This window comes from Bombus affinis, chromosome 15 (genome assembly GCF_024516045.1).
Source record: "Bombus affinis isolate iyBomAffi1 chromosome 15, iyBomAffi1.2, whole genome shotgun sequence".
In the NCBI taxonomy this organism is placed as follows: Eukaryota; Metazoa; Arthropoda; class Insecta; order Hymenoptera; family Apidae; genus Bombus; species Bombus affinis.
The window spans coordinates 10,795,714-10,821,350 of NC_066358.1; the positions used below are offsets into that span (position 1 = coordinate 10,795,714).

The following is a 25,637-nucleotide window of genomic DNA, read 5'->3' on the forward strand; positions in this document are numbered from 1 at the left end:
CATATATTATATATATATATATTAATATATAATATATATAATATTCGTATGAGAACGACTAATTAAAAACGGATGAATGAATATGTGAGTTCTTTTTTGTTTGTAATCCCACAGCATCAGGACCCACATACTTTCTCGTAGAAAGAAGGGGGGAAAAGGAGGCTTCATATTTGCCGGCTAGTTGGTAATTAAGTGCGTAGATATTGGTTCATGAATCCTCGCATTAATTTACCTCTCTTCACAATTAAAACTATATAAAAACAACTCTCTCCGTCATTTAGAGTAGTATCTCCTATTCATTCGTCAAAATTCTCTCGCTCACGCTCTCGTTCTTTCTTCGTATATATATAATGATGTATTTATAAGTAATAATATTCTTGAAAAAGAAAAGAAAGAAAACGTATGTATAATGTTCCTACGTTATGTACCGGTACGACTTGTTGCAGGGACGAGCTGACCCCCGATTCTCTATATTGAAGTCCTCTAAACAAACCTGCAGCTTTTTGGATCATCTCGTCACGCGACAAACGTACCACGTGTAGCGTGTACGTAGCGTATCTCTATTTAGAACTGTATAATGTCATCTCTGTCACACTGTATGTGTCTCTGTGATGCTTTATGTTTTCATTTCTTCTTTCTTTCTCTCTCTCTCTCTCTCTCTCTCTCTCTCTCTTTCGCTTGCTTGCTCGCTCGCTCGCTCTCTCACTCCTACATCGTCTCATATTTATCGATCAAGTTGTTGTTCGGTAATTTGATCTTTACAACAGTTGGAATGGTTTGTCATTCGCTTGTGAAAGCTTCGAAGCAAAAGCTCGTGAAAGGTGCATATTTAACCCAAAAGCATCGATGAATAATACCAAACAACTCAGTCTATTTTTGTCTTCCGAACGACTTTAAATAATATTAAGGAAAAAAAAAAAAAAAGAAGAAAAGAAAAAATCCTTTCATCTGACGTAATATACATATGTATCGATCACTGAGAAACTGAAGAATTAATCGTCTATACCTATATATATTTATATATATATGTATATATATATATATATATAAGTGATATATATATATATATATATATATATATCACTTTTCTTCTCACAATATTTGCACTCCTCTTGAAATACGGACACGCAGTGTGTTGGAGAGTTGAACGCTCTTTACAACCGCACGACAATTCCGAAATGGCGTCTAAAATTAATAACCAACGCCATTACGACGATCCGCAATTATACATGACAACGATTAACCATCGCGATAAATTTTACTTTCTCTCCGACAAAAGAAACAATACAAAAAAAAAAACCGAATAGATATGTGTGTCTCTAAAATAGATTTTTCATATTCTTCATTTTTTTTTCTCTTTTTTCTTTTTTATTTAATTATTATCATCGTTTTTTAATAATCTTTTTCTCAAAAAATTGTCCATTTTGTCCTTTCTTTCATCTTTTTTTTCGTTTTTTTTTTCTTTTAATGATTCATCTTTCGATAATATATTCAAGTGTTCGTAACATCGCATTTTTACTTTACTTAATACAATAATTAATCATATTATAATTATCAATTAATAAAACTTGTCTCTGTTCGTACTACCTTTCGCTCGTGTGTTCTTTCGTTCTCTCTTTCTTCCGTACACAATCTCGCTCACTTAAAGAACGCTAACCGATAGGTATTTATCTTCTCTGAAATGTTCTCTGAAACAATAAGTGGTTTTTTGTCCCTTTCAGAAAACACAAAAATACTCTGTATCAAAATGCCACTTATCGACGTTACCTATTATTATTATCGTTATTTACGAATTTAAACACTTCGGATGAAGATGCTGCATTCAATTACGGAACGTTAAGGCATTCGTGAGTGTAACTCGAAAAAAGTACAAAAATAGATGCCACAAAAATTAAAGACGACACGTTTTTCTCAGTTTATTGAAGCAATTCGTTTTACTATACACCCGCGTTGATCCTATCGTCACCAATAAGTTTTTTTTTTTTTTTTTAGCAGTAAACGGCATTCGTGAAAAGGAGGAAATTAATTTTTTATCTACAAAAGTCATATCATGTCCCATTCAAAAATATATCTTCCATTCGCTATCATTCTTAACAATAAATTCTTGTACAATAAAAAAATCATATTTAACCCTAAAGTTCATATTTCTGCAACTTAAACAATCTCGCATTTATATGTACACTTCAGATTTTCGCATGTAAAATAAAAAGAAAACTTACAAAATCGGGAGAATTAGAACAATCGGAATTTATAAAATTTCAATTATCAAGAGCAGTTTCTTCCCTTCTCACGAATACCATTCTACTTTTACTAAGTTTCTCAATACATGTTTAATTTGTTTTACCGATCGGTGCGTGGAGACAAACAAACCTTACTTTGATCGTACATATATATCGTAAGGCAATTGAAATGCGTCTGTTTGTATCGGTAATCGACATTTAAAAATATGAATAAATCAGGCATTCGGTTTTACCAAGTCCTATTCAGTACTATCAACAACATAGTGATGTACCACACGCTTGAGAATGCCCCAACGGTTACACATACTTCTTTACAATTTCCTTCGTTACTTTTAGCCACTTTTACCACAGGTAAGATATACTTCTTACCTGTATTCTTTTTTCTTTTTCTTTTCCTTTTATCACGCAGCATTTTCATAATCTTTAAGTGAAACATAAAAATGTATCTGTGAGCAACTACATTTTCCATTTTAATATAATATACTAACACTGAGAGTCACAACGTCCACGAAAGAAACAAAGTTTGTAAAAATTATTCAAGTTGCCAAATTATATATTTATATATATGCTCTCGGGAGTATGGTTCTCTTTTAAAAACAAAAACTGAAGAGCATGCGCGAACCCAAATACAGTGTGGCAAAATAATGCATGACTTCGCTTAAAACATGTTTCATGTTTGAAATGAAAGAATATGAAGGATTAAAACATATAATATATATATATATACACGCGCGCACACACACACATATATATATGCGGTTATGTATGCGTGTGTGTGTATATATATATATATATATATATATATATCTGTGTATATATATTTATATCGAACAGGGAGGTTTTTCTTTTATTTATAGTATTAGATGTTTTCATGGAATACTAAACTATTATGTAGCGCAAAAATTACAAATGGAACTAATGGAAATACGAAATAAGAAATTCTGAAATTGTTTATTCCCTACGTCTCGTTAAACCTATTTAACTGGAAGCGAAATATCATTGATAAAACTTATACAGGATATTTAGGCTAAACTCATTAATATGCTTTTCAACTGTGTGCCAGATGTAATGTTCACCCATGTTTGATTTGTACTCTATGACTAGCCAATGTACTTCTCGATGCTGCAGGTATCATTATAAAAGGAAGAACTGATCATGGGCCTGAGGAACTAATTACCAATCTTGATCGACCAAAGTTTGATTAAACTTTGATAAAAACGGAATACAAAACACAAAAACAAAAAATCAATGAAACTTCATTTTCCTTGTATTTGCTTTTTCTTTCTGTCATCATTTGTGTTGTCTAAAGTCACGTGCGGTTAAGTATGAAGTGAATTATACAAAATTACGACACAGAGAATTCTTACCCACCGTTTGTTATTTCCTCCTTTAGCCGCGACATCTTATAAACTGTCATCATTACTGCCCAACTGTATTTGGTTTGGTCACAATGTTACATCAAATGCACTATTCCAGGAGTCCACCAAACGCAGACTCAAGCTCATCATACATGCGCGCGCCATTCACACATGCCATGCACACACTCTACATCGATACGTACGTGAAACACGTGTACACTACGGAGAACACACGTTTTAAACGCACGCACAGCAGCAACTCAAGCAAGGCAAACCTCGATCTTTCTCTCCTACTCATTCGCTCTTCCCATTGCGTTTTCTTCTTCTCCGCTTTGTTCTCTCTCTCTCTCTCTCTCTCTCTCTCTCTCTCCCTCCTTCTCTCTCTCTCGCTCGCGCTCGCTCGCTCTTTCTTCCCGCCTACCCCCCGTTCTCTCATTTCACTCTTTCTCAAGGATGGATTCCCTCGAGTTCGTCGGAAGCAGCGGACAGATTTTTGGGGCACATCGTGCACGACACACGTTAGTCAATCGGCCATTTGTCGTCGGAGGTCGTGTGTGAATGGCTAAGGGAAATTAGATCGGAGGGTGGTGCTGGAGTGGACGTCGGGGGTTCAAGGTCAACGAGGGCTCGGTGCAGGTGGGCTTGGCCGGGGGTCAGGCTCGCTCACTATGCTGTGTGGTATACCGGTTAATCCAGCAGTAGGAGGAGCTGAAGTAGGGCCTCCAGCCCCACCGCCGCCTACCGTTGGACCCGTGGGGCCTGTAGGACCCCCGGCGCCTGCACCGCCTGCAGAGGAGTTCGGTCCGCCACCACCCCCACCACCACCGCCGCCGACGACGGAATGCCCACCAGGAGGTGGGGGTGCAGAATCGTGAGGAGTCGTTGAATGCGCCTGTTGAACGGGCAGCCCCCCGGAATAGTATCCGCCGTTGATCCCCTCAGGGTAGCTGCTGGAGAAAGCGAAAAGAAATTGGCCACTTCGATAAATGCCTTTTACAAAGTGCCCAATCGATCTTAGGAAATCCAAAGGTTCGAACGCTTCTAACCACGTTACTTTACACACTCGATTCTCTTTCCATGTAATACGAGTTAACATCTGCTTGAAAATCTGTTTCTGTAAAAATTACGATATCTTTTTCCCCGGTGTAAGAGAAACAAATGCAACGATACTAAAAAAAGTAATACCCTACGCTGATTTCTTTTTTATTGATGTCTTTTTCTTTTTCTTTTTTCTTTTCTTTTCTTTTTTTTTTTCTCTCTCTTTTAAGTTAAGCTGAACTTTCTTTATTTAACATACGAACGAAGCTTACCCGGTCGAGGAAAGGAAGTATTCCTTGTTCACGCAGTTTCGTAAGCAGTCGGGTATGCGACCGACGATAGCTCTTCGTATTTCACTGGCTGCCATCTCACGCAGTTCGGTGCAGCTTGCATCGCTGTAGAACGCTGCATGTGGTGTACACAATAGATTGGGTGCGTCTTTCAAAGGACCTATAGAACACATACAGAAATACGCTACTTTACTATCCCTTCAATATTCATGAATCAATTTTCACGCGCGCGCTTCACATTAAGCAAATCCAATAATAGCGAAATCAAATTTGTATATATAAGCAATGTACAGTAATATACATGATTGATTAATGAACTCATTAATATTGAATACACTATAATACTATGTAAATAAATCATTAAGATATCGTCATGTAATTAACATTTCAGAGCATTGGATTATTAAAATGTTTCAAAAAATCATTTTTGCAGACGATATTTTAAAATGTACAGTAATATATTCAATATTACACTAATATAATAATTATCCGATTTGTTCGGTATTGTGCTTTATATCAATACTTGTCAGCTATAAATTTTCTCTCTGTAATTATATTCTTGCGTACATATATGTTTTGTTGTTGGTTGTGTTTGATGTTACATCAACTGCTCATAGTTATTAGCGACTATATTTAATTTTTAAAACTCCTTTCGTTTCTTTTGTATATCAAGAGTGCAATGAAACAAAACTATCTGATTCTATATCGTAAACTGCGTAATATTGAAGTTTCCCTACACTTTGCAATAATTTATATTTACGATATAAGTAAAAATATATCCTTTTTCTACTATCTATACGTACGAAAATTTGAAATTTTACATTTTGCATATCTTAAATATTTTTCTTTTTCTTTCTCGTTCTTTTCTCTTTTATTTTTTTTTCTTCTTCTGAGCGTTACCTTTGTCGCATGAGCTTACATTATCCAATAGCGAAGAAGGAGGATCAAGATGATGAAGGAAAACGTTAGTTACGTGAGAGAGGGGGTTAGGTGGTATGGATAGATAAAACTCACACTGCGATGACTGACCCTGAAAAACATTGTATGGCTCATTTTCGTGTACATCAAGTGCTGCTGCACGAATTCTGCCTTGTTTCAACGCTGCGGCCAAAGCGTCATCATCAACCAGACCACCCCTTGCTGTATTGACTAAGAAAGCGCCAGGTCTCATCTACGATATAAGAAGTTAATGCAAATAAAATACAAAAAAAATACAGAATTTATCGCAGATAATTTTAATCTTTAACAAGGTTGTTATTGCATTGTTATTGCAAGATACATTTACAAAAAGGAAAGAAATTTTCCTTAAAAAAAGAAAAAAAAAAAGAAAAAAAAAAGAAAAAGAAAGAAAACCTTTTCAAATTTGGCATGTAATACCTGTTTGATGGTAAATTCATTAATAAGATGATGATTGTGCTCGTTCAAGGTACAATGCAAGGATACACAGTCTGACTGGAATAGCAAATCCTGTAATAAATCATATAATTATACATTTTTTTTTATAGAATATAATTGAGATTGCTACACTATTACACTAAACCAAAAAGGAAAGAAAAAGAAAAAAAGAAAAGAATAAAAACAACAACATTGATATCAAACCTGTAATGTGTAGACCCTGTTAAGACCAAGAGATTTTTCAATTCCGTCTGGTAGGTAGGGATCATAAAAAATGACAGTGAAACCGAAGGCTTTGGCACGCAGGGCAACTGCAGAACCAATCCTGCCTAACCCAACTATACCAAGTGTGTCACCCCGTATCCTTGCACATCCTGTTGCAGCTTCCCTGACCTAGGAGACATCACATATCAAATTGGACTTTTAATATTTTTTGCTACGTAACAATAAATATACTATGCACATTTCAAAATTCTTACCTGTTCTGGACCTGTGAATTTCTTTCCTTCGCGTACCATGTTTGCCAACCAATATGTACGTCGATATAAATTTAGAATAAGACAAAGAGTAGTGTCAGCTACTTCTTCAACACCGTATCCAGGCACATTGCACACAGCGATGCCAAGTTCCCCTGCTGCTTTGACATCTATATTATCTACTCCAGATCCAATTCTTACAATGATTCGTAATGTTTTGAATTTTTCGAGATCTTCCTTTGTCAGAATTATAGTGTGCCACATTAGTGCACCTACTGCCTCATTTAATACCTACAGGAATGTTATAGTAACATCTCGATGAATTAATACAAATAACAAAATAAAAGATGTTCCTTAATCAAAAGAAATTTTAATGACACAGAATACACATTATAGACAGATAACGTACCTTTTCATGGATTTCTGATGTCGACTGTGCATCGCAGAAGGCTACTGTTGCAACATCTTTGAGAATTGGCATTTCAATAGAACAGTCTCGACCATCTAACAAAGCCACTAATGGTCGTGTCTGAATGGGTCCATTCGCAATAGGACCCCTCAGGCTATCCATTCGAGGGCGTTTGGGCATCATCTTCCGTTTGTCCATCGGTCAAACAGCCCCCCCAATTTTTATATTTTTCACTTGTACTTTCAGTGTCACTAAGAATATCTGCTTTCTTCCAAGGAAGTCCTACAGTCCACTGACAAGGAAGCCTCTGAGTATATCTTAAAATACAGTTTTGCACTTTTATGCTTTGTCACACAAATTGCTTCTCCAACACTGATTTCTGGTCGGTTTTTGGACAAGGACCGCCGAACCCCCAACGCATCACGACTTGTTGAACACCGTCTCCTGAAAATTTCAAATAGAATACCATTTAAGATATAAATCACTTGAAACCTGCCATACTTATATACATAACATAATAATATGTCTATTAATGTATGATGTTGCAATACAGTAATCAAAATATCGCTTATGCAAAGTCCACTAAGTAATAATAATGAATTAAAATTATTTATCATTTCGTAGTAATCAACTATACGTACATATTTTGCAGTTTACGTAAACAAAACTAAATTGTATTAGAATTTATTTTATAAATATTTGATGTATGAATTATACATATTAAAGATATAAAATTTGCGGTAAAATTTCTAACAAAAAATTGTGCCAATTACATTTATACCTTCAATAATTAAAATATTGAGAAAGAAAACGCAATACGTATGAAGTACGAACTTCGGTCAATAAACATACATTTCGACGCCTTCATGAATTTCTTCGTAGAAAAGAAATCCATGTGATACGTATGGTTGCGAATATTTCACTCACGGATGTAATATCATGCAATGAATAGTTCGGCAAGATATCGGTACTCAGTTAAGTGAGAAAATTTAGCATTACTTTATTTCACAGAAAACGAAACACCTAACAGCGTGTACGAAACCGAATGTTTTAGGTTACCTTGAAACGCGCCGGCTTAACCTGCGCAGTACGCGTGTCCAGCACAGTGATAGAAGCGCTTGGAAAATATAAGAAGTTTCAAGAATATAACGTCGGTGTTATGTCAAACAAAAATACGTATGAACTTTCTACACTTCGGTGTGAAACAGCGGTAAAAAGTATTGCACGGGACACACCATGTATCGAGAACGAAATTACTAGCTGGGGCAAATGTTTTTGGAACTGATAATAGAATGCCTGGCTTTGGTTAGTGGGTCGACGTTTTCAGCCCATTTTCGGCAGCAATTGTAAACCAATCATGTTGCATTTGCACGCTTAATGCCCGATTAACTGCTTAGTAACTCATAAATTCCAGTTCTCAGAATCTTGGTATCTACTAATATGATCAATACGCAAGCAACTATACGAAAACAGAAAATATGTTCGATAAGAGTCGATTTAGTACCCGGTGCTTTTATATGGCGGAACGGAAAAATGCTGAACCAGCGAAGTTCCATAAGAAAGTAGAGAAACTGACACGTGGCGCCCTCGTCAGACGCCGTCACCACACGACAATTAACCAAGATCATCAAAAATGAATCAAACTTTCTTCGAAGTACTTCAATATGGTATTCTTGACAATTGGTATAACCTAGACTAGTACTACTTCCGTGTAGTACTATAGAATATTCGCTGATAAACTACAATTCAAACAATCTTCTCTTCTCTGCTCGGAAATAGAAAATTCTACATTACTTTAACTGCTTTATGCTAAAGAAATTGCGAACAATCATACACTTATCGTTATACCCTACAATTAATTTTCAGAGCGCGTTAATAATCGTCTTAAATAGAAATCCATAATGTTAATTTTCTAGCCTGTTATGTCAACTATTTTTCCCCATTCAGTTTTTTCATTGACACTCAACGACACAGATTGAGATCTCGTTTGTTACAAGTGCTCGCAGAGATTTCTTCAGTGAGTTTACAGTAGTTGGCCCGCCGTAGCAGAAACATTCTATGTGGTAAGGTTAATATAAGATAAATGATACACATTAAGAATGTTTAATCTGTGGGTCAATACACACAAGCAATCGGAAACACAGTCCGCAGAGAAGGCTACAAAATGAGATCGCTGCTGGCCTCAGCGAAAGCGAGGATGCGATACTAACGTAGAGTGCAAACCCAAGCACTTTGACTTGGGCACATGTTGTGCCAACTCAGCGAAAATGCAAGCTCATATCATCAAAAGGAGGAGAGGCAAGGAAGCGAGATTAAGCCCTTGTTCGACAGCTGGCAACGTATATCATACGTAATACACGTACGGTTCGTAACATGGAGGAGCAATGTGTTGAGGAAGTGCGCTCAGAAAGAACATTTTTATTTATTATACAGTTCCGCGCATGAATAAATGGTCACGATGATGAAATATACCCAATGTTACTATGTTAGTTATAATCTTTACTTCCTCCTCGCACTTACGAGTAAGTAAATAAACAAATATTACAAGACCTAATATTCAAATCTATCCTCTTTTTTTTTTTTTTTTAATTATTATTATTGTTTTCTAGATGATTTTTATGATATGAATTTGTATTATGAAATGAAGGTTCGTTAAAATTTTATCAATTAACAAAGTACTTAGAGGAGCCACGCATCATCTTGTATGTAATGTTTACAACCTATAACAAGCTTCGCTTGTCAATGTTCCTTACAGCAATGAAAGAGCTTCTCAAAAGTTATCAAAAGATATTCTAGAACGAGTTAAAAATTCATCGAGCTTTTAGAACGAACGTTTCGACTAAGCGGTCGAATTCAACCCTTTAGCTTAATCTCAGTGTGCAACAGAGTTTTTCGAGTTACAGATACAACGATGAAGGGTGGCGGAGAGGATGGTAGCGAGGGAGGTGAAGGAGATGAGGGAGGAGAGGGGGAAAGCAGAGCAAGGGTGGGGCAACGAAGCTGCCGGTGGGATGGGGAGCTATGAGGGCGAAGTTATCCAATTATTGTCTAACCTGGGAGCAACTTTACTTGGCGGAGAACCGTTGGTGGGAGGGAAGCTCGTCCTGCCAGCTCTCTCCCTTCCTACAATCGAGCCACGATAAAGTAAAGTTTGTTTCAAAACTTACCGCGCGGAGAGGTGACTAGGTTTTTGTTAGTGACACGTGAAATTCAAACGACTTCAATGCGATAATAATCGCGGCAAATTTTTTTATATCGACCGGCAAGAAGAGACGGTGTATTCAGATTCAAGAAGGATCCCATAAATTAAGTCAAAGGTTCATTAATAATACGATCGCTACGAAACTTTTTCAGCGTGAACATTCAAGAATACGGCCACGTCTTATGAATATGTAATTAAGCAAAAGAAGATATAGCTATTAATTAATTAAGAATTGCATTATCCTTAAGTTTAAATTTAACTAATCGCAAGTTAGGATAAGTTACATTATACGTTTACTTTGAGCACAGATTTCTGTTATTATATAATAAGAGTGTTAATATATTTGTAAAAGATATGTACATGCATCTTTTATTCTTGTTTCTTGAAGTCATACAATATAACGATATTGTAAAGGACGGATGTGTTAAATATTCCGTGATAAATATTTCTATTAATATGCATAAGGAGTTAATTAGAATCAAACCATTTCGTTACAACAAAACCATTATTATTTGAAATTCGGTATTAGGAATGCTCATTGATAGCGAGCTAAAAATAAACAAGTCTATTAGGAATAGTGCACTAGCGATAACATTCGTTATAATGACGCATATGGCATCGTGGAAACCTTTTTAAAGCGATGTATTGTTAGCACCAATAGATACGTATTTTAGGTCAGTTTTAAACACAAATCACGTCATTATTTTAATTACTATTCTAAATGTTGAACATATATATATTTTAACTTCTCTCATGTTTCTTGGATATATCCGGTATATTATGCGCACGTAAATTTATCGGTTATAAAACAATATCAATTTTTAAAAAATTCTTCTACATGCTCGGAAATTTCATGTAATTAACCAAAAACCAAAATCAATCTTCACGTTGCAAAGAATAAATTTTCCTTGCAACAATACATGTTTATCGATAAATGCGAGCGAAACAAGGAATTCGTTCAAATTACGAAATAAGAATAAAGAACATGAAAGAAGATACTCGTCCAATTACGATGATAAAAATCGACGCGCCATCTGCGAGCCATCGAGAAACAGAACAACGCGGCCTCCTCTTTGTAGAAACAAAAATCGGTTGCACTCTGCGCAACGAACAACAGACGCTTAAATAAATACCCGTGGCTGAAAAGAGAGCGAGAGTTTGTTCTAAGTTGTAAATGTAAAAAAAAAACGAACGAAAACGAAAAAGAGCAAAGCAAACGGGGAGGTGTGTGTGTGTGTGTGTGTGTGTGTGTGTGTGTGTGTGTGTGTGTGTGTGTGCGCGCGCGCGCGCGCGTGCGTGTGTGTGAAAGAGAGAACAGTAAAAAATCTGTCGAGTACTAGAATGGAGAAAGGAGCAGAAGAAACTTGTCCAATTATGATGACGAGTATCGGTGTCGGCATTCGGGCATTCTCATCCTTGGGCACAACGGAATGGTCGGCAAAGGGGTAAAGAGAGGGGCTGTTGCTCTGGTACCTTCCGCCTCCACGTTCGTCTCCTCTCCAGCGGGCAACGAGCGAACGGCCATGAGTGTAGAAAGGGAGGGAGGGAGGGAGGAAAGGGAGAAGGAGAAGAGGAGAGGCGACTACTTAAAGTTGGCGGAAAGTTTGGTTCGGCAGCAAAGTTAACTCAGTTAAGTTCTCCGCTCCTAAAGCGAAACTTCGGTTCTCCAACGCCTGCCCTGCCAGCCTGGTTGCCTGCCTCTGCCTGGCTTGCTCTCCATCCTCTCTCTTCTCTCCTTTTCCTGCCGTGTGCCTTCGCCCTTTCTCTGTCTCTCCCTTCGTCTCGCGACCGTGCTTCCTACTGTCTTGGCCATCCTTCCTTCCTTCTATATCCATTCCTACGGTGCTCCACGAATAAGCAATGTGTTTTGGAATTATCACTTTTCCGCAAACTTTCGTCACGATGTTTCGCCGTGGCGATCGATCGGCATCGACCCGCGCGCGACCGGTGTCACTCTCGTTTGCCTTCTGTGCTACTCTCTCCGTGCACCGGTCGCGTCAATCTAGGCCCAGGCCCAGGCCCAGGCCCAGGCCCAGGCCCAGGCCCAGGCCCAGGCCCAGGCCATCCATTTTGCAGTTGGAACGAAACGTTTTCAAGTATGTACACGCGGATGCGGTTACGAGGGGCAAGACTTCTTTTTTCAAAGCTTATATTCCCTCGAGCTGTGAGTGTTTGAAGAAAATTTAGGAGTTTCATGTGCCCGTTCTTAAGAGTGTTGCTCTTAAGATGATTTGCATAAATTGTTGAGCTTTCGTATGGATATAAAGTTTGAGGTGTTAAAGCTAAATGACGTAATTAAGGCACCCTTTTCGTATGACTATTATCAATATGATCGATACATTATTCATATGTATGGTGTACATATAAAATTAAGATTATTATATGAATTGTTAAAAGATTAAACATTTTGAAAAGATACACTTTATTAGATATAAGTCTTTGTGATTATTTCTTGTAATATTTCTGCATAAAAGTTCAAGGTCAGTCATTTATAAATTGAATTCCTTTGCTACCGGCTAAAGATTTCAAAACACAGTATAAAATTTCACGTGAAAATGGTCAAAAGTAAAAGTGACTTGGAAACAGCTAGGTAAAGCCTGTAAACTTCGACGAGACGTTTCAGGAAGAAAGATGTTTCTCCCACTTCCCTGAGAACTCTGCCCCCTCCCGCGTTCAGAGTGGCAGGCAACGATCGAAATTCCAAGACGAAGTTTACGAGATTCCAAGGAAAGCGCGAGTTTCGCTCGCGTTCATCGTTGCCTTTCTTCGCGTACGTACGTATATAGGAGCTTGTAAGCATCGTTTTGTAACAGATACCAGTCAGCATCAACCGCGTACTGTCCCTCCTTTGATGGTACGCCCGAGCAAAAAAGAAACCGGTCGAGTCGGTACTTACGAAGAGGTTTAGCTTTCAGGGTTCATGTATGTATGTACATAGTTTGAAAAGAAGTTACGACCGTTCTTCTGGCCAAACGGACGGAAAGAACTTTCCTGCGCCAATAATTTTTTGGAGCAAAAAATTACTCAGACGTGGAAAAGAAGCAGTTTCGTATTTAGATGTTTTAACTAAATTGTAAATGGTTTCGATGTTGCGCAAACGTTATTTCCCGGTACTTCTTCCATTACTGAACTAACATTATCAGCAAAATTTTACCAATCGCGACTTGCAAGTTATCAATGCTCTCACTAATAAATTCTCTTGGATAACAAGTCTAATAAAATAGTAAAACAAGCAAAATTCTACAAATGAACTTAACAAATTATTCGACATAAAATTGTAAAAATTGTTTGTGCAGTGAAAGCTTGTAACAAACAACTCATTACATGCCAATATACTAATATTAACAATTAGTAGTTTATTAGTATTTTTAACTAGTAAATTATATCAATCTTTTACATTACATATATTAAATATATCATTACTAAATTACTGTGCAAGAGAAGAGGACACTTGCTATTCAGTTGAATGTAAAATGGGAAATTATTAGAAAACACTCAACAATTGTACGCTATTACATGGATTAAAATTTCTTTTATCTTTTTAATTTAGATTTTTTACAAATTTCGAAAATGCAACTGGAAATGCGCAAGAACCGTCTTATTTAAAGTAGTAGGAGTGAGATAATTTATTTATAATAATTTAATAACGAGATTATGTAAGTAGAAATCTTTAAGTAAACAGATAATACATTTGAAGATCATAAGATACGCATGATGATTCATAGAAATGAAAGATAATACTTCGTAGGACATACATATCTACGCGTTAAATCGAATGTAGTATGTATATATTTATGTGGAAAATTTTTGAAATTAAATTTTTGCTCCATCATATCGAATTAACTGATTCTTCGTCAAAGAGAATAGATTAAATCCTTATTTCAATAATTTATGATAATACCGATAAATCAATTGATAATGTTTAAAAGAAAATACGGTAGCATTCTAATTACTCCTAAGGTTTTTCTTAATAACGACAGCTTATAAATTATTGTACATATCGCTTACGTTCACGCGATATTTTTTTTACATACTTATTTAATATGTAAATTCAATTCATGAAGTATTACTATATACCTGTGAATCGTCTCGAATTATTTTGAACATAAGACTAATTTTTCCGTACCGATAATTCACTTAATATTTGCTCTTGTAACATACTAAAACAATTATTTTTTTCTTCCTCTTTGTAAAACTAAAAGGATTTGTAAATTAGCCCTAATATGATTTTTAGAAAATTTTAGCAAAATAAAAAAGATCGAGAGAAAACAGAATAACTAAGGAAAGGAGAAGAAAATAGAAAAGGAAAAGTAATAAGAAAGCAAGATAAACAAGAAATGGTTGAACTCTGTAAATTCATTCGCCGCGTCGGCCTTGAGATCGCACTCGGTTCTGCAAATGTCGATGCACATGCAAAGTGCGCTCGAAGCACGAACCTCCGTGTCTGCCTCCTCTTTTACACACTGATCGATATAGGTGCACGCATTAATAACTTGCTGCCTTTGCACCGTGACAGTCAAATCGGCTCATCCAGTGACTCATCCCGGCTCGCGAGAGTAGTATTCGAGTTTGTGCGAGTCAACTTGGAAAACATTTGGCTCGCTACGTTTCAGCATCGTCCCTGGGCGTTTACCTTGGCAAACTATTCCTCGGCAGGAGTTACGGATCCATTCAAGCGCCGCGCGGTTCGTGTTCGCGCAAAAGGAACAACGGCGATAGCAGAAAAATTCAGCGTTAAAGATTCCCAAGTTGGTGGAAACTTTTAATTAGCCACTGACAAAAGGCGTCGCCAGTTACGTTCGTTGAACAAAAGCGATAATAGGAGCAACGACGGTAAACTGACGGTACAATCGTTCGTCGCTTCAAACTTTCAACCAGTAATAACCTACAGAGCAAAAGCGTGCAACAGAGTGTACGTGGGAGAAAGTACAAGAGCACGGACTCGTGTCGAGTCACTACACACATTCGTTGCATTCATATCTGAAACCTTGAAGACAGAGAGAGGCCGACAGGTGGCGAATGGAACGACTCGAGCACACGGAACGCTTCTCAAAACCGTTTAACATCCGTTTAACATCCCTTTAAGCGTCTCCATGCCGGCCGACGAGTGACGTTAAATCAGATCTGACCGTGCGCGCGCACGGTCGCGGTCCGTTCGAGTATTACGATGCAAAGAATTGTTACGGCATCTCTTGTACGAGAGATCCATCCATTCGCATAACTCTGCCTCACTACTGCGCCGCGCGGTCGGGTTAAGAAGGACTCGATCGAGAAGCATACATAAAAAGAACAATGCCAGTGCGGCTGAAGACATGTGCCAGCTCGTGTCTCCTTCTATTCATGGGTAGGGGAACGCGATGAATATACCCTTGTTGAGTTTCAAAGTTACATACACTCCGTCGACTTCGCCAACCCCTCCTTCTTTACGGTTCCCTATATCCTCTTCCGCTCTGAATCAGAATTTTCCACATAAACCGCGACAACTTTTCTTATTGTTTCCGCGCCCATTCTAGACGCGCTTCACGGAATAAATCACTTCCAAAGAAACAAAGAAAGTTGTTCGTAAAACCTTCCATACGCTACTACTACACACTATGCCCCACTGGATATATTAAAAATACAAAAGAAAAAATGAAAAGAAACAGGCTCAGCAGTAATCATTATTATCGTAAATACGTTAAAGAAAGTACAGCGAAGTTCAGCGAATCGACGACAAGATTTCCAAACAAACCGGTTCGAGCTGAGAACCTCGTAGTTCTAATTCTAGTTGAGAAGAAACTTAGCGAGATATTAAATTAATTTGAGCGCAAACGCAGTCAGGACAGAATTTTCCCATGCGAGATCTATCCAACGAAATGAATGATTTCTAGAGGCACGATAATCTAAAGAACACATCGTTCGGAGAAATACACAATACTTACACACATTTATCTATGTATATTGTACGCGCTCGACGCGTTGATTAGCACAATATCTCAAATCAATCGAGCAAGGAAGGACTAATAACTCCTAGAGAAATGATAATCCATTAGCGAAGCGTAATGACCTATAACCCATTAGGCGCAACGGTTACATGGAGAACAAGTTCGTCCACGTATTAGAGCGGCCAATTTATAACTTACTTCACGCTCGCTCGCGTCCCCGCGTAAGAACGTCCGAGAACGGCTCAAGTATGTGAGAGAGTGCGCGTATAAAAGCGACCTCACGGGGCCGCAAGTATATACAAACGATTTTCTCTCTCTCCTGTATGCGCGCGATTCACCAGCATGGAAGCAGCAGCAGCAGCAGCACGAGCACCGATGAGTGAGTCCCGCGTACACTTATTTTCTCGTGGATGTACCCATGTACACCTACGTTCGTGCTTGCTACGTAATACGTACGCAGAGGACATAAAACTTGCTTCTCGTGTCTTCCCCGTCGCTCTTTTGCCTCTTTTCCCGTTCTCTCTCTCTCTCTCTCTCTTTGCCCTCCCTACCCCTTTCTCTTTCTGCTGTGTGATCGTCCCCAACGTTCGTCGCGTCAGCTCGACCTATGCGCGCGCGGCGCACACCTATACAGAGTTACAGCGGGTTAGGACAAGTGCGTAGAGAGCGGCAGAGAGTAGTTTCATGGAGTTTAGTTCCTCGTAGTGGATATGGCATCTTGACTCCTAGTAGTGGAGTGTGGCAAGCAATGGCCGGCCCGATCGATGTCTCGGCAACTTCCCACCCTCGACAGTCTGCCCCTCTCTTCACGACACGTCCCCTCCTCTCACCCTCGCCCCGCTTTGGCACCCAACTCTCCGGCTTTCCTCATCCCAACCGTCAGACCTCCCCGTCTCGCCCAACCACCTCCCGCTGTCCCCATCCTCCGACACATCGAACTAAATCCCGGAGCTGCTTACTGCTTCCAAGTCTGTTTACAATGGCGATGCGCTACCCCCATTATCCTGGGGTCGTACTTCACGTTCGGACTACATCACCTCAATGACGACAACGACGAGTTTCTTTTTCTCAACTTTGTATGTTTCTTTCGAACGATCCACACCTTTTCTCTCTCTTCCCCCCCCCCTCACCTCCACTATCCAATATTCACGTAGCAGCCGTATCTCTATTTGTTTTATCTCGTTTTATAGCGCGATTCCTGTAATCTGAAGTATTTCAGACATTTCCAGGTATATACGCGTATAGTATATTTAGCTTGGTCAATTTACTGGAAGATATTCCAACGACCATAGTTATGTACAGCGTACTGTGGGGACCTTCTTTGACTGAGCAATGAATACGGAGATACATGATGCGCGTCCGTTACTATCTAACCAATTACATCTCGATATCTGAGTGATCTAAATGATCGAATGCTAAAGCATAGTCGATAATTTGAAGAAGAAACATTGGTAATAATCCTTAAATGCGTATTAGAATATATGGGACGTATTTGCATGATTACGAATAACCAATTTGTTGCAAGTATGATCAATGACGTCGTTTCTTTTGCGTGTTCCAGACGCATTGTTCCACGTTATTTACGTAATACATGTGCATTTATCTATTATTATAGCTATCCATGTCCGTTTTCCGCAAGACTGGCAGAAACGAATAGCAATATCTATATTTTCATTCCATTGTACAGGCATTGTAGAAATCGATTGCCTGTAGCCTGAATAGCATAGCAGTAATTACGCTTTTCCCTATTCTCGATTATTTGTACAAGAAGAAGCGGCCCATGACGAAAAGAAATCAGGGTGCATACGAAACAGTTTCCAACGTTCCGCTGGCTGCTCGCATAGAAATTGTCATATATCTTTTTCGCGAATCTGTACGACACGCTCTAGTATCTATCGAATAGCATTTGCGAGCGATACCGGGGCACTTAGTAGTGGAGAAAAAAAAATGCCATTGGGTCCAATCTCGGATTTATAAACGTTTCTCTTTCTGTAGGTTTCCGCGCTTTAATATCCCAAATGAAAATACCTCTTTTAATTGACTAATTTATAAGTAGTATTTCTGTGTTCTTTTCAATCGTGCTCAAATTAAGAAAACACTCACATATTCAACGCATATGATACTATGAGACAAGTTATTATCCTTCTGCATGAATACAATTGCAATGAAAAGCTTCAAGTCAACATATCCGGTGAAATTACTATCTGTCCGAATCGCATACAACTGGCAGGAAACGGCGAAAAATGTGCCCTCTATCGTGCAGATTTTTGATTACACGACATCTAACGGAAAGCCCCGTCCTCATGCTCGACGAAACTTGAGCGACGAAACCGAAAAGAGGAGGAGAAACCTATAAGCTCGTCTCTCTCCCCTGAGAGAAGTATAGCATACCCAATAGTTGAGTCAGGTCAGTTTGCTAGCCTTACATAAAAGAGGCTAAGTAACGACGAAGAGAAAGAAGATAGGAAACGTTATAAGATATACACACAGGACGAACAGGGCAAACCTGAAGAGAACAGTGCTGCGGGAGAAGAGAGGCATCGAGGCAAGGAGAGTAAGGGCAACAAGAGAACGGGTGGGGGCACCTGTTACAACCGACCAGACCGTTCTTTCGCTCTCCCTTTCCCTCTTTGTCGTGCACTCATCCACATGCCACTTAGGCTGTTACATTGAAATTTCTACGGAACGATCGGATATATACAGCGCTTCTAAAATGAGCGAACAAATTTTGGATGTGTATACTAGTACCATAAACGTTTCGTCCATAATGGGACACGATGATACTGCTCGTGCTTACTATAGACAGAGACTACTAACGCTAATCGTTTAAACGATACGTACGTGTTTTGACTTGTCGATACATTTATGTATATAGGGTGTTCTAAAACAGAGAAAAGCATTTGGGATCTAATAGGATAATCTGGTTGCTTCTAATAAAATTTCTAAAATTTTATGATTAAAAAATAGAATAAATATTATCATTTTTGTTAGTGTAAAATAGTTCGTCGAGCTTTATTTTTAAATTCATATTAAGGTAAGTTTCCATATAAAAAATATAATCTGTATTTTTCAGTTTTATTAAACCGATGCAATGCTAATTTAACGTTATACGCACACTCTATGATTTTTACAGTTACCTCACTTCCTTACATAAGTAGTATCACCTACAAGACAACTTGGAGGAAAGTTTGAATGACAATATATAAATAGGTATGCCCATAAGCTTTGTGTAATTGTAGTCATCCGATAAGTTGTATTTCTCGTTTCAGCCAATTCCTGGGGGCCTTAACGATGTTCACCTTGAGGATGGGAAAAGATCCCATGGACACGGAGGGGAAATACTCCCTTTCGAGTTATGGCTATCTTTTGTTTGCGACAAAGGTTTGCAAGGATAGCTGGCTAGTTTGCAAGCGTTTAAAATTGAAATAAGTATTCACCGTTAACGGTTAGAAATGGTTTTCTTTCCTAACAGAAAACTTCTCGCACGTTCTCAAGCTACTTTGAATTCTGTCACGCGAAACTAGGATATAATTTGAACATTGGCGACGATAGCAGTGTAAACGAACAGCTTTAACTATCTTCGTGAATGAGATTACAAATGATATATTCAAATAATTGGATCTTAACCAGCACCCGTCAACAATCTAATCGAAGTAACTATAATGGAGATAAGTTATGTATGATTGGGTGTAGCAGGCCAGATTAAAGTTATTTGACATTTTTCGAGAACTATTAATCACAGACATTTTTCAAGGTCAGTTTCACCTTGTCAACTGAGGTCACATATTCCTATCATGTCCATGTAATACAGATACCCCAAAATACGTTCTGTAAGATAAGGTAAATTTTCCTTAATTGTTTGTAAACCACTTTCATAAATATCGACAAATATTTTGTTATCATGACTAGGTACTTGTCGTCATCGATACTTTTATAAAAATAGTATTACGTAAACGACTAGCTAAAACTATACTCTATTCGACTCGTCAAATGAATTCGGGACATACGTTAAAACGTAACAAGTAAGTATTCACGGTGATTTTATAAAAAGAAATTCAGTATGTTTTTCTTCTAAATCAGAAAAATCCCTGTAACGAACAAAAAATGACTGCGACCTATAAAAAAAAAAAAGTCACTTCCGCGGCTGTGAACGTGGGATCTGTCCCCCATCGTGAAGGTAAACAAAACGCACTCGAAAAGCTTCGGTCGTTTATTTTAGAAACAGCCTGTAGAGCGCCGCTTCTCTCTGCAGCCCGTGGACAATCGACGTAACCACTCTCTCGTGCCTTTTACCGCACTTGTACGGATCCCGGACGAAGTGTAACGATGCCGAGAGATCGATAATAACCGCCGCGGTTTGGTTCCACCCGAGCCTCGTACGAGACAGGGACACTTTTTTCCTCCCCCCTCTCGACGATCCTGCTATCTCTCTCTTTATCTGGCCAGCTTTCGTCATCTCTCCTCCCGTTCCTCCTCGTGGCGATTTCACGCTTTAATTACGCGACAAAAAATGACGGAAGAGCGACGACAGAGAACAAAGCCTACACAAACTTCGCTCGTGCATCCTTGTTTATACTTGTCGGCACGTTTTATTTTTTTGAAACTTTTATTTTCCAAATAAATGTTTATCCTCCGATGAAAATAATAGCCATCGCTGCATTAAAAAGGAAAACAATCGGGAATCGATTATCCGTAATGGTACTTCTAATTTAATTACAAACGTTCGAGCAACTTAAGATTCGAAAATACGACGTTCGTTCATTTTTCGCATTATCGCGTCATTATCAGTGCAGGCGATAACATTTCTGAAGAGGTACATAGGTACGTGTTCCTGCGACGCATCTGCATCCCATCGAAGACTATGCAAGTCGCGTAATGAACTGATTTAGCTTAGCGCGCGTTATACGACACGCCAATACGACAAACAGGCAATAATAATCAAGGAAATTTTACAAACGCTTGAAATGTTGCTCTTATTTCGGATGCTTAATAATAGGTACACGCTAGATAGTTTTGTAAACAGAAAGTGACAGCGTCGCACATTTAACCGGATAGTTTCGTATTTAGCAAATGACATGACGTTGCTTTCGAGCGATACATAATCGCAACATACGTATCTTTCTGTGCGATCCGAGTCTAGAACAAACAATAACAAATTCTTTCTTCTGACGATCTCGTGGTTCACTATGAACCATGAATCATCGATAAGTAGTAAACCAAATGGCAAGAAAAATTCTAAGCCACGCACCGTCCCACGACCCGTACGCGCGACATATTCCTTAACCGAATTGAACGCGATATATGACCCGATTATGTCCAACCGTCAGTTAACGAGCACTAAGGCTACTATCGATCTACTACTTGACGAAACCAAATACCGAATTATAGTCGATATTTACAAGTAACATTTTGTCATAATAAATACTATATATATATTAGAATAAATATATACTGTGATGTACGAATTGTCAGACAATTAGCAAAGGGAACGCAGAAAATGAAAGGGTAATGTTAGGCGGACAGCAAAGATATTCTTGCAAGCCGAGAGGGCCTAAATGAAGGAAAAAGGCGATTGGTCGGTAACGGTGGCGCGAAAACCGACCTCCTTCGTTAAACTGAGAACGACTTAACTTTCTCGAAGGATAACGCCTTCCCGTTTCCTTTCTCCTGGACGATTGCAGGAGATGGATTTACGCGGCGCCAACGAGGAAAACGTAAATATACGCGATGCCGCGCGCATACACACGGCCAACCGTGAGTGGGTTTCTAGTAAAAAGAAACAGAAGTGTCGCGACGTGAATACAGGTCACAACATCGCTGAATAAGCAACCGAGCGCGTGTATACCCGCTGCTCTCCGCGTTCAGCAAATTACGTAAGGCCAGAACAGGAGCTCGTTTAAATACCGACACAATCAACGATGAATAAGTTACCCGTGCATGTGGCGCGCGCACCGGCGCGGTGAAACGAAATAAGGGAAACGTACGCGACGCGTTCGTTCCATATTCGCGTTAAATTCGGCGAAAGTTACGCAATCCAACATACCGTTTGGCGCCGACGTCCTTTAAGACTTGCTATTAGCCATCGAACTACGCGTACATACCGAAATTTTCCACTACTTTCGCATCATTTCTACATTTTGTATCTCACATTGCGGTACACACAAACATCGAAAAGTATTTTTTTAATTTCCCACCATTCTTTCCCCTTTTTCTCCTTTTATCGCGTTTCATTTTGTTTGCATAATTTTATTATTCCAACGTTAGGTATTGTTTCTCATTGGAAAACGCCATGTCACGCTTCTAATATTTTGCAGTCGTTCGAACCCTACACATTTCAGATTAGTAGGTCGTTAGCATGCTTTATCGTTTCGAACGGAAGCTTGTTAACCAAGTCCAGACAAGAACATCGAACTCGTGGAAAAACCAAAGCAATGCGTGTGTTGAAGTTGAAGTATAAGTGGCAGTGATTATGTTACAAAATATTTTTGAACTTCGCTTATACATGCACGAAAATCCAATTATGTAAACTTCGTGATTGTGTCATTTTTAATTTATAAATATTCCTTTTGTATATTATTTTTTATTAAATAATAATTGCAAAAATTTTATCAAGTTATTAAACCGCGGAAGGACCATATAATTAATACTTAATTGGTGTTCGTATTATAATCTTTCTCAAAAAAGAAATAAAATAACATGATTATTCTTTTTATCCTAACTCTTCGTTACTTCGTAAAATTAAGAAAAACTTTCTTTTTTCTTTTTGAAATTAGAAAATGGTAAAAGAAATGACTAAAGCTAATTAAAAAATTGAGGATAGACGGGAAAAAGTCGACAAAATTTTAAAATTAATTAAGTTCGTTATATTAGTCGCGAACATTAAAACAGTCGTCTACAACTTTGTATTGTAAGAGAAGCAAGCGACATATCGAATCAATCAAAGGATGCGGGTTGCACGAACACGTATAAAAGATTCACGCGACAACAGCGGGACACCAGGAAACAGGACGGAAAAAGTTGAGAACCACTAAGTGCGTTCGCGGTGTCACCCACAAGCACGAATGATAATCGTTTTCGCAAAAGTTCGCTCGAACTCTGTGGAGGATGCTAATTTGTAGCACGAACGTGGTGCGATAATTAGCGACGCGTGTAAACGCGTTCCTAAATTATGTTCTCGCTTAAGAAAATTCTCTGGAATAGCGAGCGTGTGCGTATGTAAGTCTCTCGCGTGAAAAACGCAAAACACATTAATATGGTGTATAGCACGAGATAAATAGATATGGAGAAGACAGGCTGTCGACGGAAGGAGCGAGAGATACAAATGAATGATATTCTAGAAGCGTCTATCCAAATGGCGGTCAGTCGCATGATACGTACACTTAGCAGAATAAATGATTTACATCAGACTGTACTGCACCATAGGCATTTCGCTCCTCCGACATGCTCTTCGAACGGCAAATCAAACATTTCCAGTAACGTGATTTATTAAAATGCAAAGAGGGAACATCACGCGAACTTGATTCGACCGAGTTCTCAGATACGTGTAAGTACCTGTGCATACACAGATGGACGAAGATTGAAAATTCCCTGCGAATGTTTCTTTTCATAAATGAAATTTCAAAGCATACAGCGCGAAGTGCTGCCACCTAGTAATAATTCATAACAATTTTCATACTCGTCTGATATGTCAGAAAATTCGCCTGGTTCGCACGTGCGTTTTATAGCGTAACCATAAATCGAAGGGAAATCGTACGATTCGTTCCACGCGGTAATTTAACCGGTGCAGATCTATTTCGAACAAGCACCGTTATTATACTCCTTACGCGTCGTGATAAAACAGATAAGACGTTTAATTACCCATTGGAATCCTACTCGAAAATTAACATATTGTAATGAACTTGCATATTATAGTAAAGGATGTTACGCGTCTATACATACAAACAAGTATACCGAGGGAAATGTGAGAAGCACGAACATGTAACGTTTCATCGGAAAGGTTGAAGCGTTGCCGAAGGTCAACGTCAAGATACGATTACACACAATTCAATGGAAAAGAGAGTATTTAAGTGTCGAATAGTTCGGGTTTCGCGAGGCACGAGTCGAAAACTCTGTGTAAGTTTTTAAGAGTTGAAAAGTACGGGTACAAAGAGGAGAAAAGATAGAATAATCGGGCCAGTGGCGAGAGCGGAGGGCTGAATAAAAAGAAAGGCGCGTGGCCGTTGCTGGCGCGGCGTCTCCCGCCATATCACACTAGTCAGCACACTCGCACGCTAAGTGTCATACATTCGCCATATACATATAGAGAGACGGTGGAACGGTTAAACGAAGAACTATGTATGCACTGTATTGGTACGTTCAGAGTAGAGACGGAAGATAGAAACGCATACAAATACACACGCACGAACCCGCGGAATTTTCTCCGGTGCGTGTGTGCACGCATGCACCGTGCACACCAGGGGCCGCGCGAGCGACGCACACGGCGTATACCGAGCCTCTCGGCGGCGCGATCTACGTGAGAAAAACACTGACTAACCTGTCGGAGGCGATTCTCCCAGTATTCCTTGGTCCACGGTACTCCTGGGTACTCGTGTATTTTCACCGGCTACACTGCGATCACCAAACTATTCACTCTCTCACACGGCGTTCTTACGATTGTGTCTCGATCGGGGGTATAAACGCGGCGCCTTGACTCTGTATTACGATTCACACGGTTCTCGCGGCGTCCACGGGTGACTTCGAGCCTCCCGTGGAACGATACTCGCTCGGATACGGGCTCTGGGGTCACGCGCGCCCGCCCGACGCCCCAGTTCTTACCGAAAATCTCTCGATTCGACGAAAAAATTGGTCGACAATGCACGGAACTACGTTCGCGACTGTCTCCCTCGCTGGAGGAAAATGGCGGCCCCCGGCCATCCGAGTGACTCGCGCGCGCCACCGATGCTCTCCGTCACCGGCCGAACATACCCGAATATCACCGATCCTTTTCGAAGCCTCTACCGAACGGTTAAGTTAAATATCCACTGAATTTTTCCAACAATTTCCAAAAATCTTTTATTCAAAATAGTATGGTTTTCAAGATTTTACTTATCGTTATATCCAATCACAGATGATAAATGTGTTGATTTTATGTTTATAAGCAGAATTAGTTTTGCTACAGGGCCATTAGCTTCTTCATCCTGATATCATGCATTTGAATTATTTAATGTTTACGAGAAATTTATACGCTTTTGTAATGGAAAGAATCCATAAAAATTTTCTATTTAATTAACATTTAAAATTAAAAAGTATGGAAATAACATGTTGAT

The 25,637-nt window shown here is 39.0% G+C and overlaps 1 protein-coding gene and 2 long non-coding RNA genes across 10 annotated transcripts; 2 read left to right on the forward strand and 1 right to left on the reverse strand.

Moving 5' to 3' along the window:
• Nucleotides 1-615: 615 nt before the first annotated feature.
• On the reverse strand, nt 616-25,259 carry LOC126924877 (C-terminal-binding protein). 7 transcript variants are annotated; one of them, XM_050739820.1, is made up of 8 exons: nt 24,866-25,259; nt 7,207-7,650; nt 6,801-7,088; nt 6,526-6,714; nt 6,304-6,393; nt 5,941-6,097; nt 4,909-5,086; nt 616-4,545 (listed from the first exon to the last, which is right to left on the reverse strand). In XM_050739820.1, the coding sequence occupies exons 2-8, from the start codon at nt 7,402-7,404 to the stop codon at nt 4,215-4,217; spliced, it is 1,431 nt and encodes a 476-aa protein (XP_050595777.1). In that variant the 5' UTR covers nt 7,405-7,650; nt 24,866-25,259; the 3' UTR covers nt 616-4,214. The 7 variants fall into 7 exon arrangements, with proteins under 7 accessions (XP_050595777.1, XP_050595772.1, XP_050595778.1 ...); XM_050739815.1 differs by having other exon boundaries at nt 616-4,548; XM_050739821.1 differs by having other exon boundaries at nt 616-4,548; nt 5,956-6,097; nt 24,866-25,258.
• LOC126924884 (uncharacterized) lies at nt 9,011-10,171 on the forward strand. Its single transcript, XR_007713744.1, has 3 exons — nt 9,011-9,269; nt 9,351-9,728; nt 9,816-10,171. It is a non-coding gene; the product is annotated as an uncharacterized LOC126924884 (long non-coding RNA).
• LOC126924883 (uncharacterized) lies at nt 16,500-20,054 on the forward strand. 2 transcript variants are annotated; one of them, XR_007713742.1, is made up of 3 exons: nt 16,500-19,366; nt 19,466-19,542; nt 19,602-20,054. It is a non-coding gene; the product is annotated as an uncharacterized LOC126924883 (long non-coding RNA). The 2 variants fall into 2 exon arrangements; XR_007713743.1 differs by having other exon boundaries at nt 16,500-19,169.
• Nucleotides 25,260-25,637: the final 378 nt, after the last annotated feature.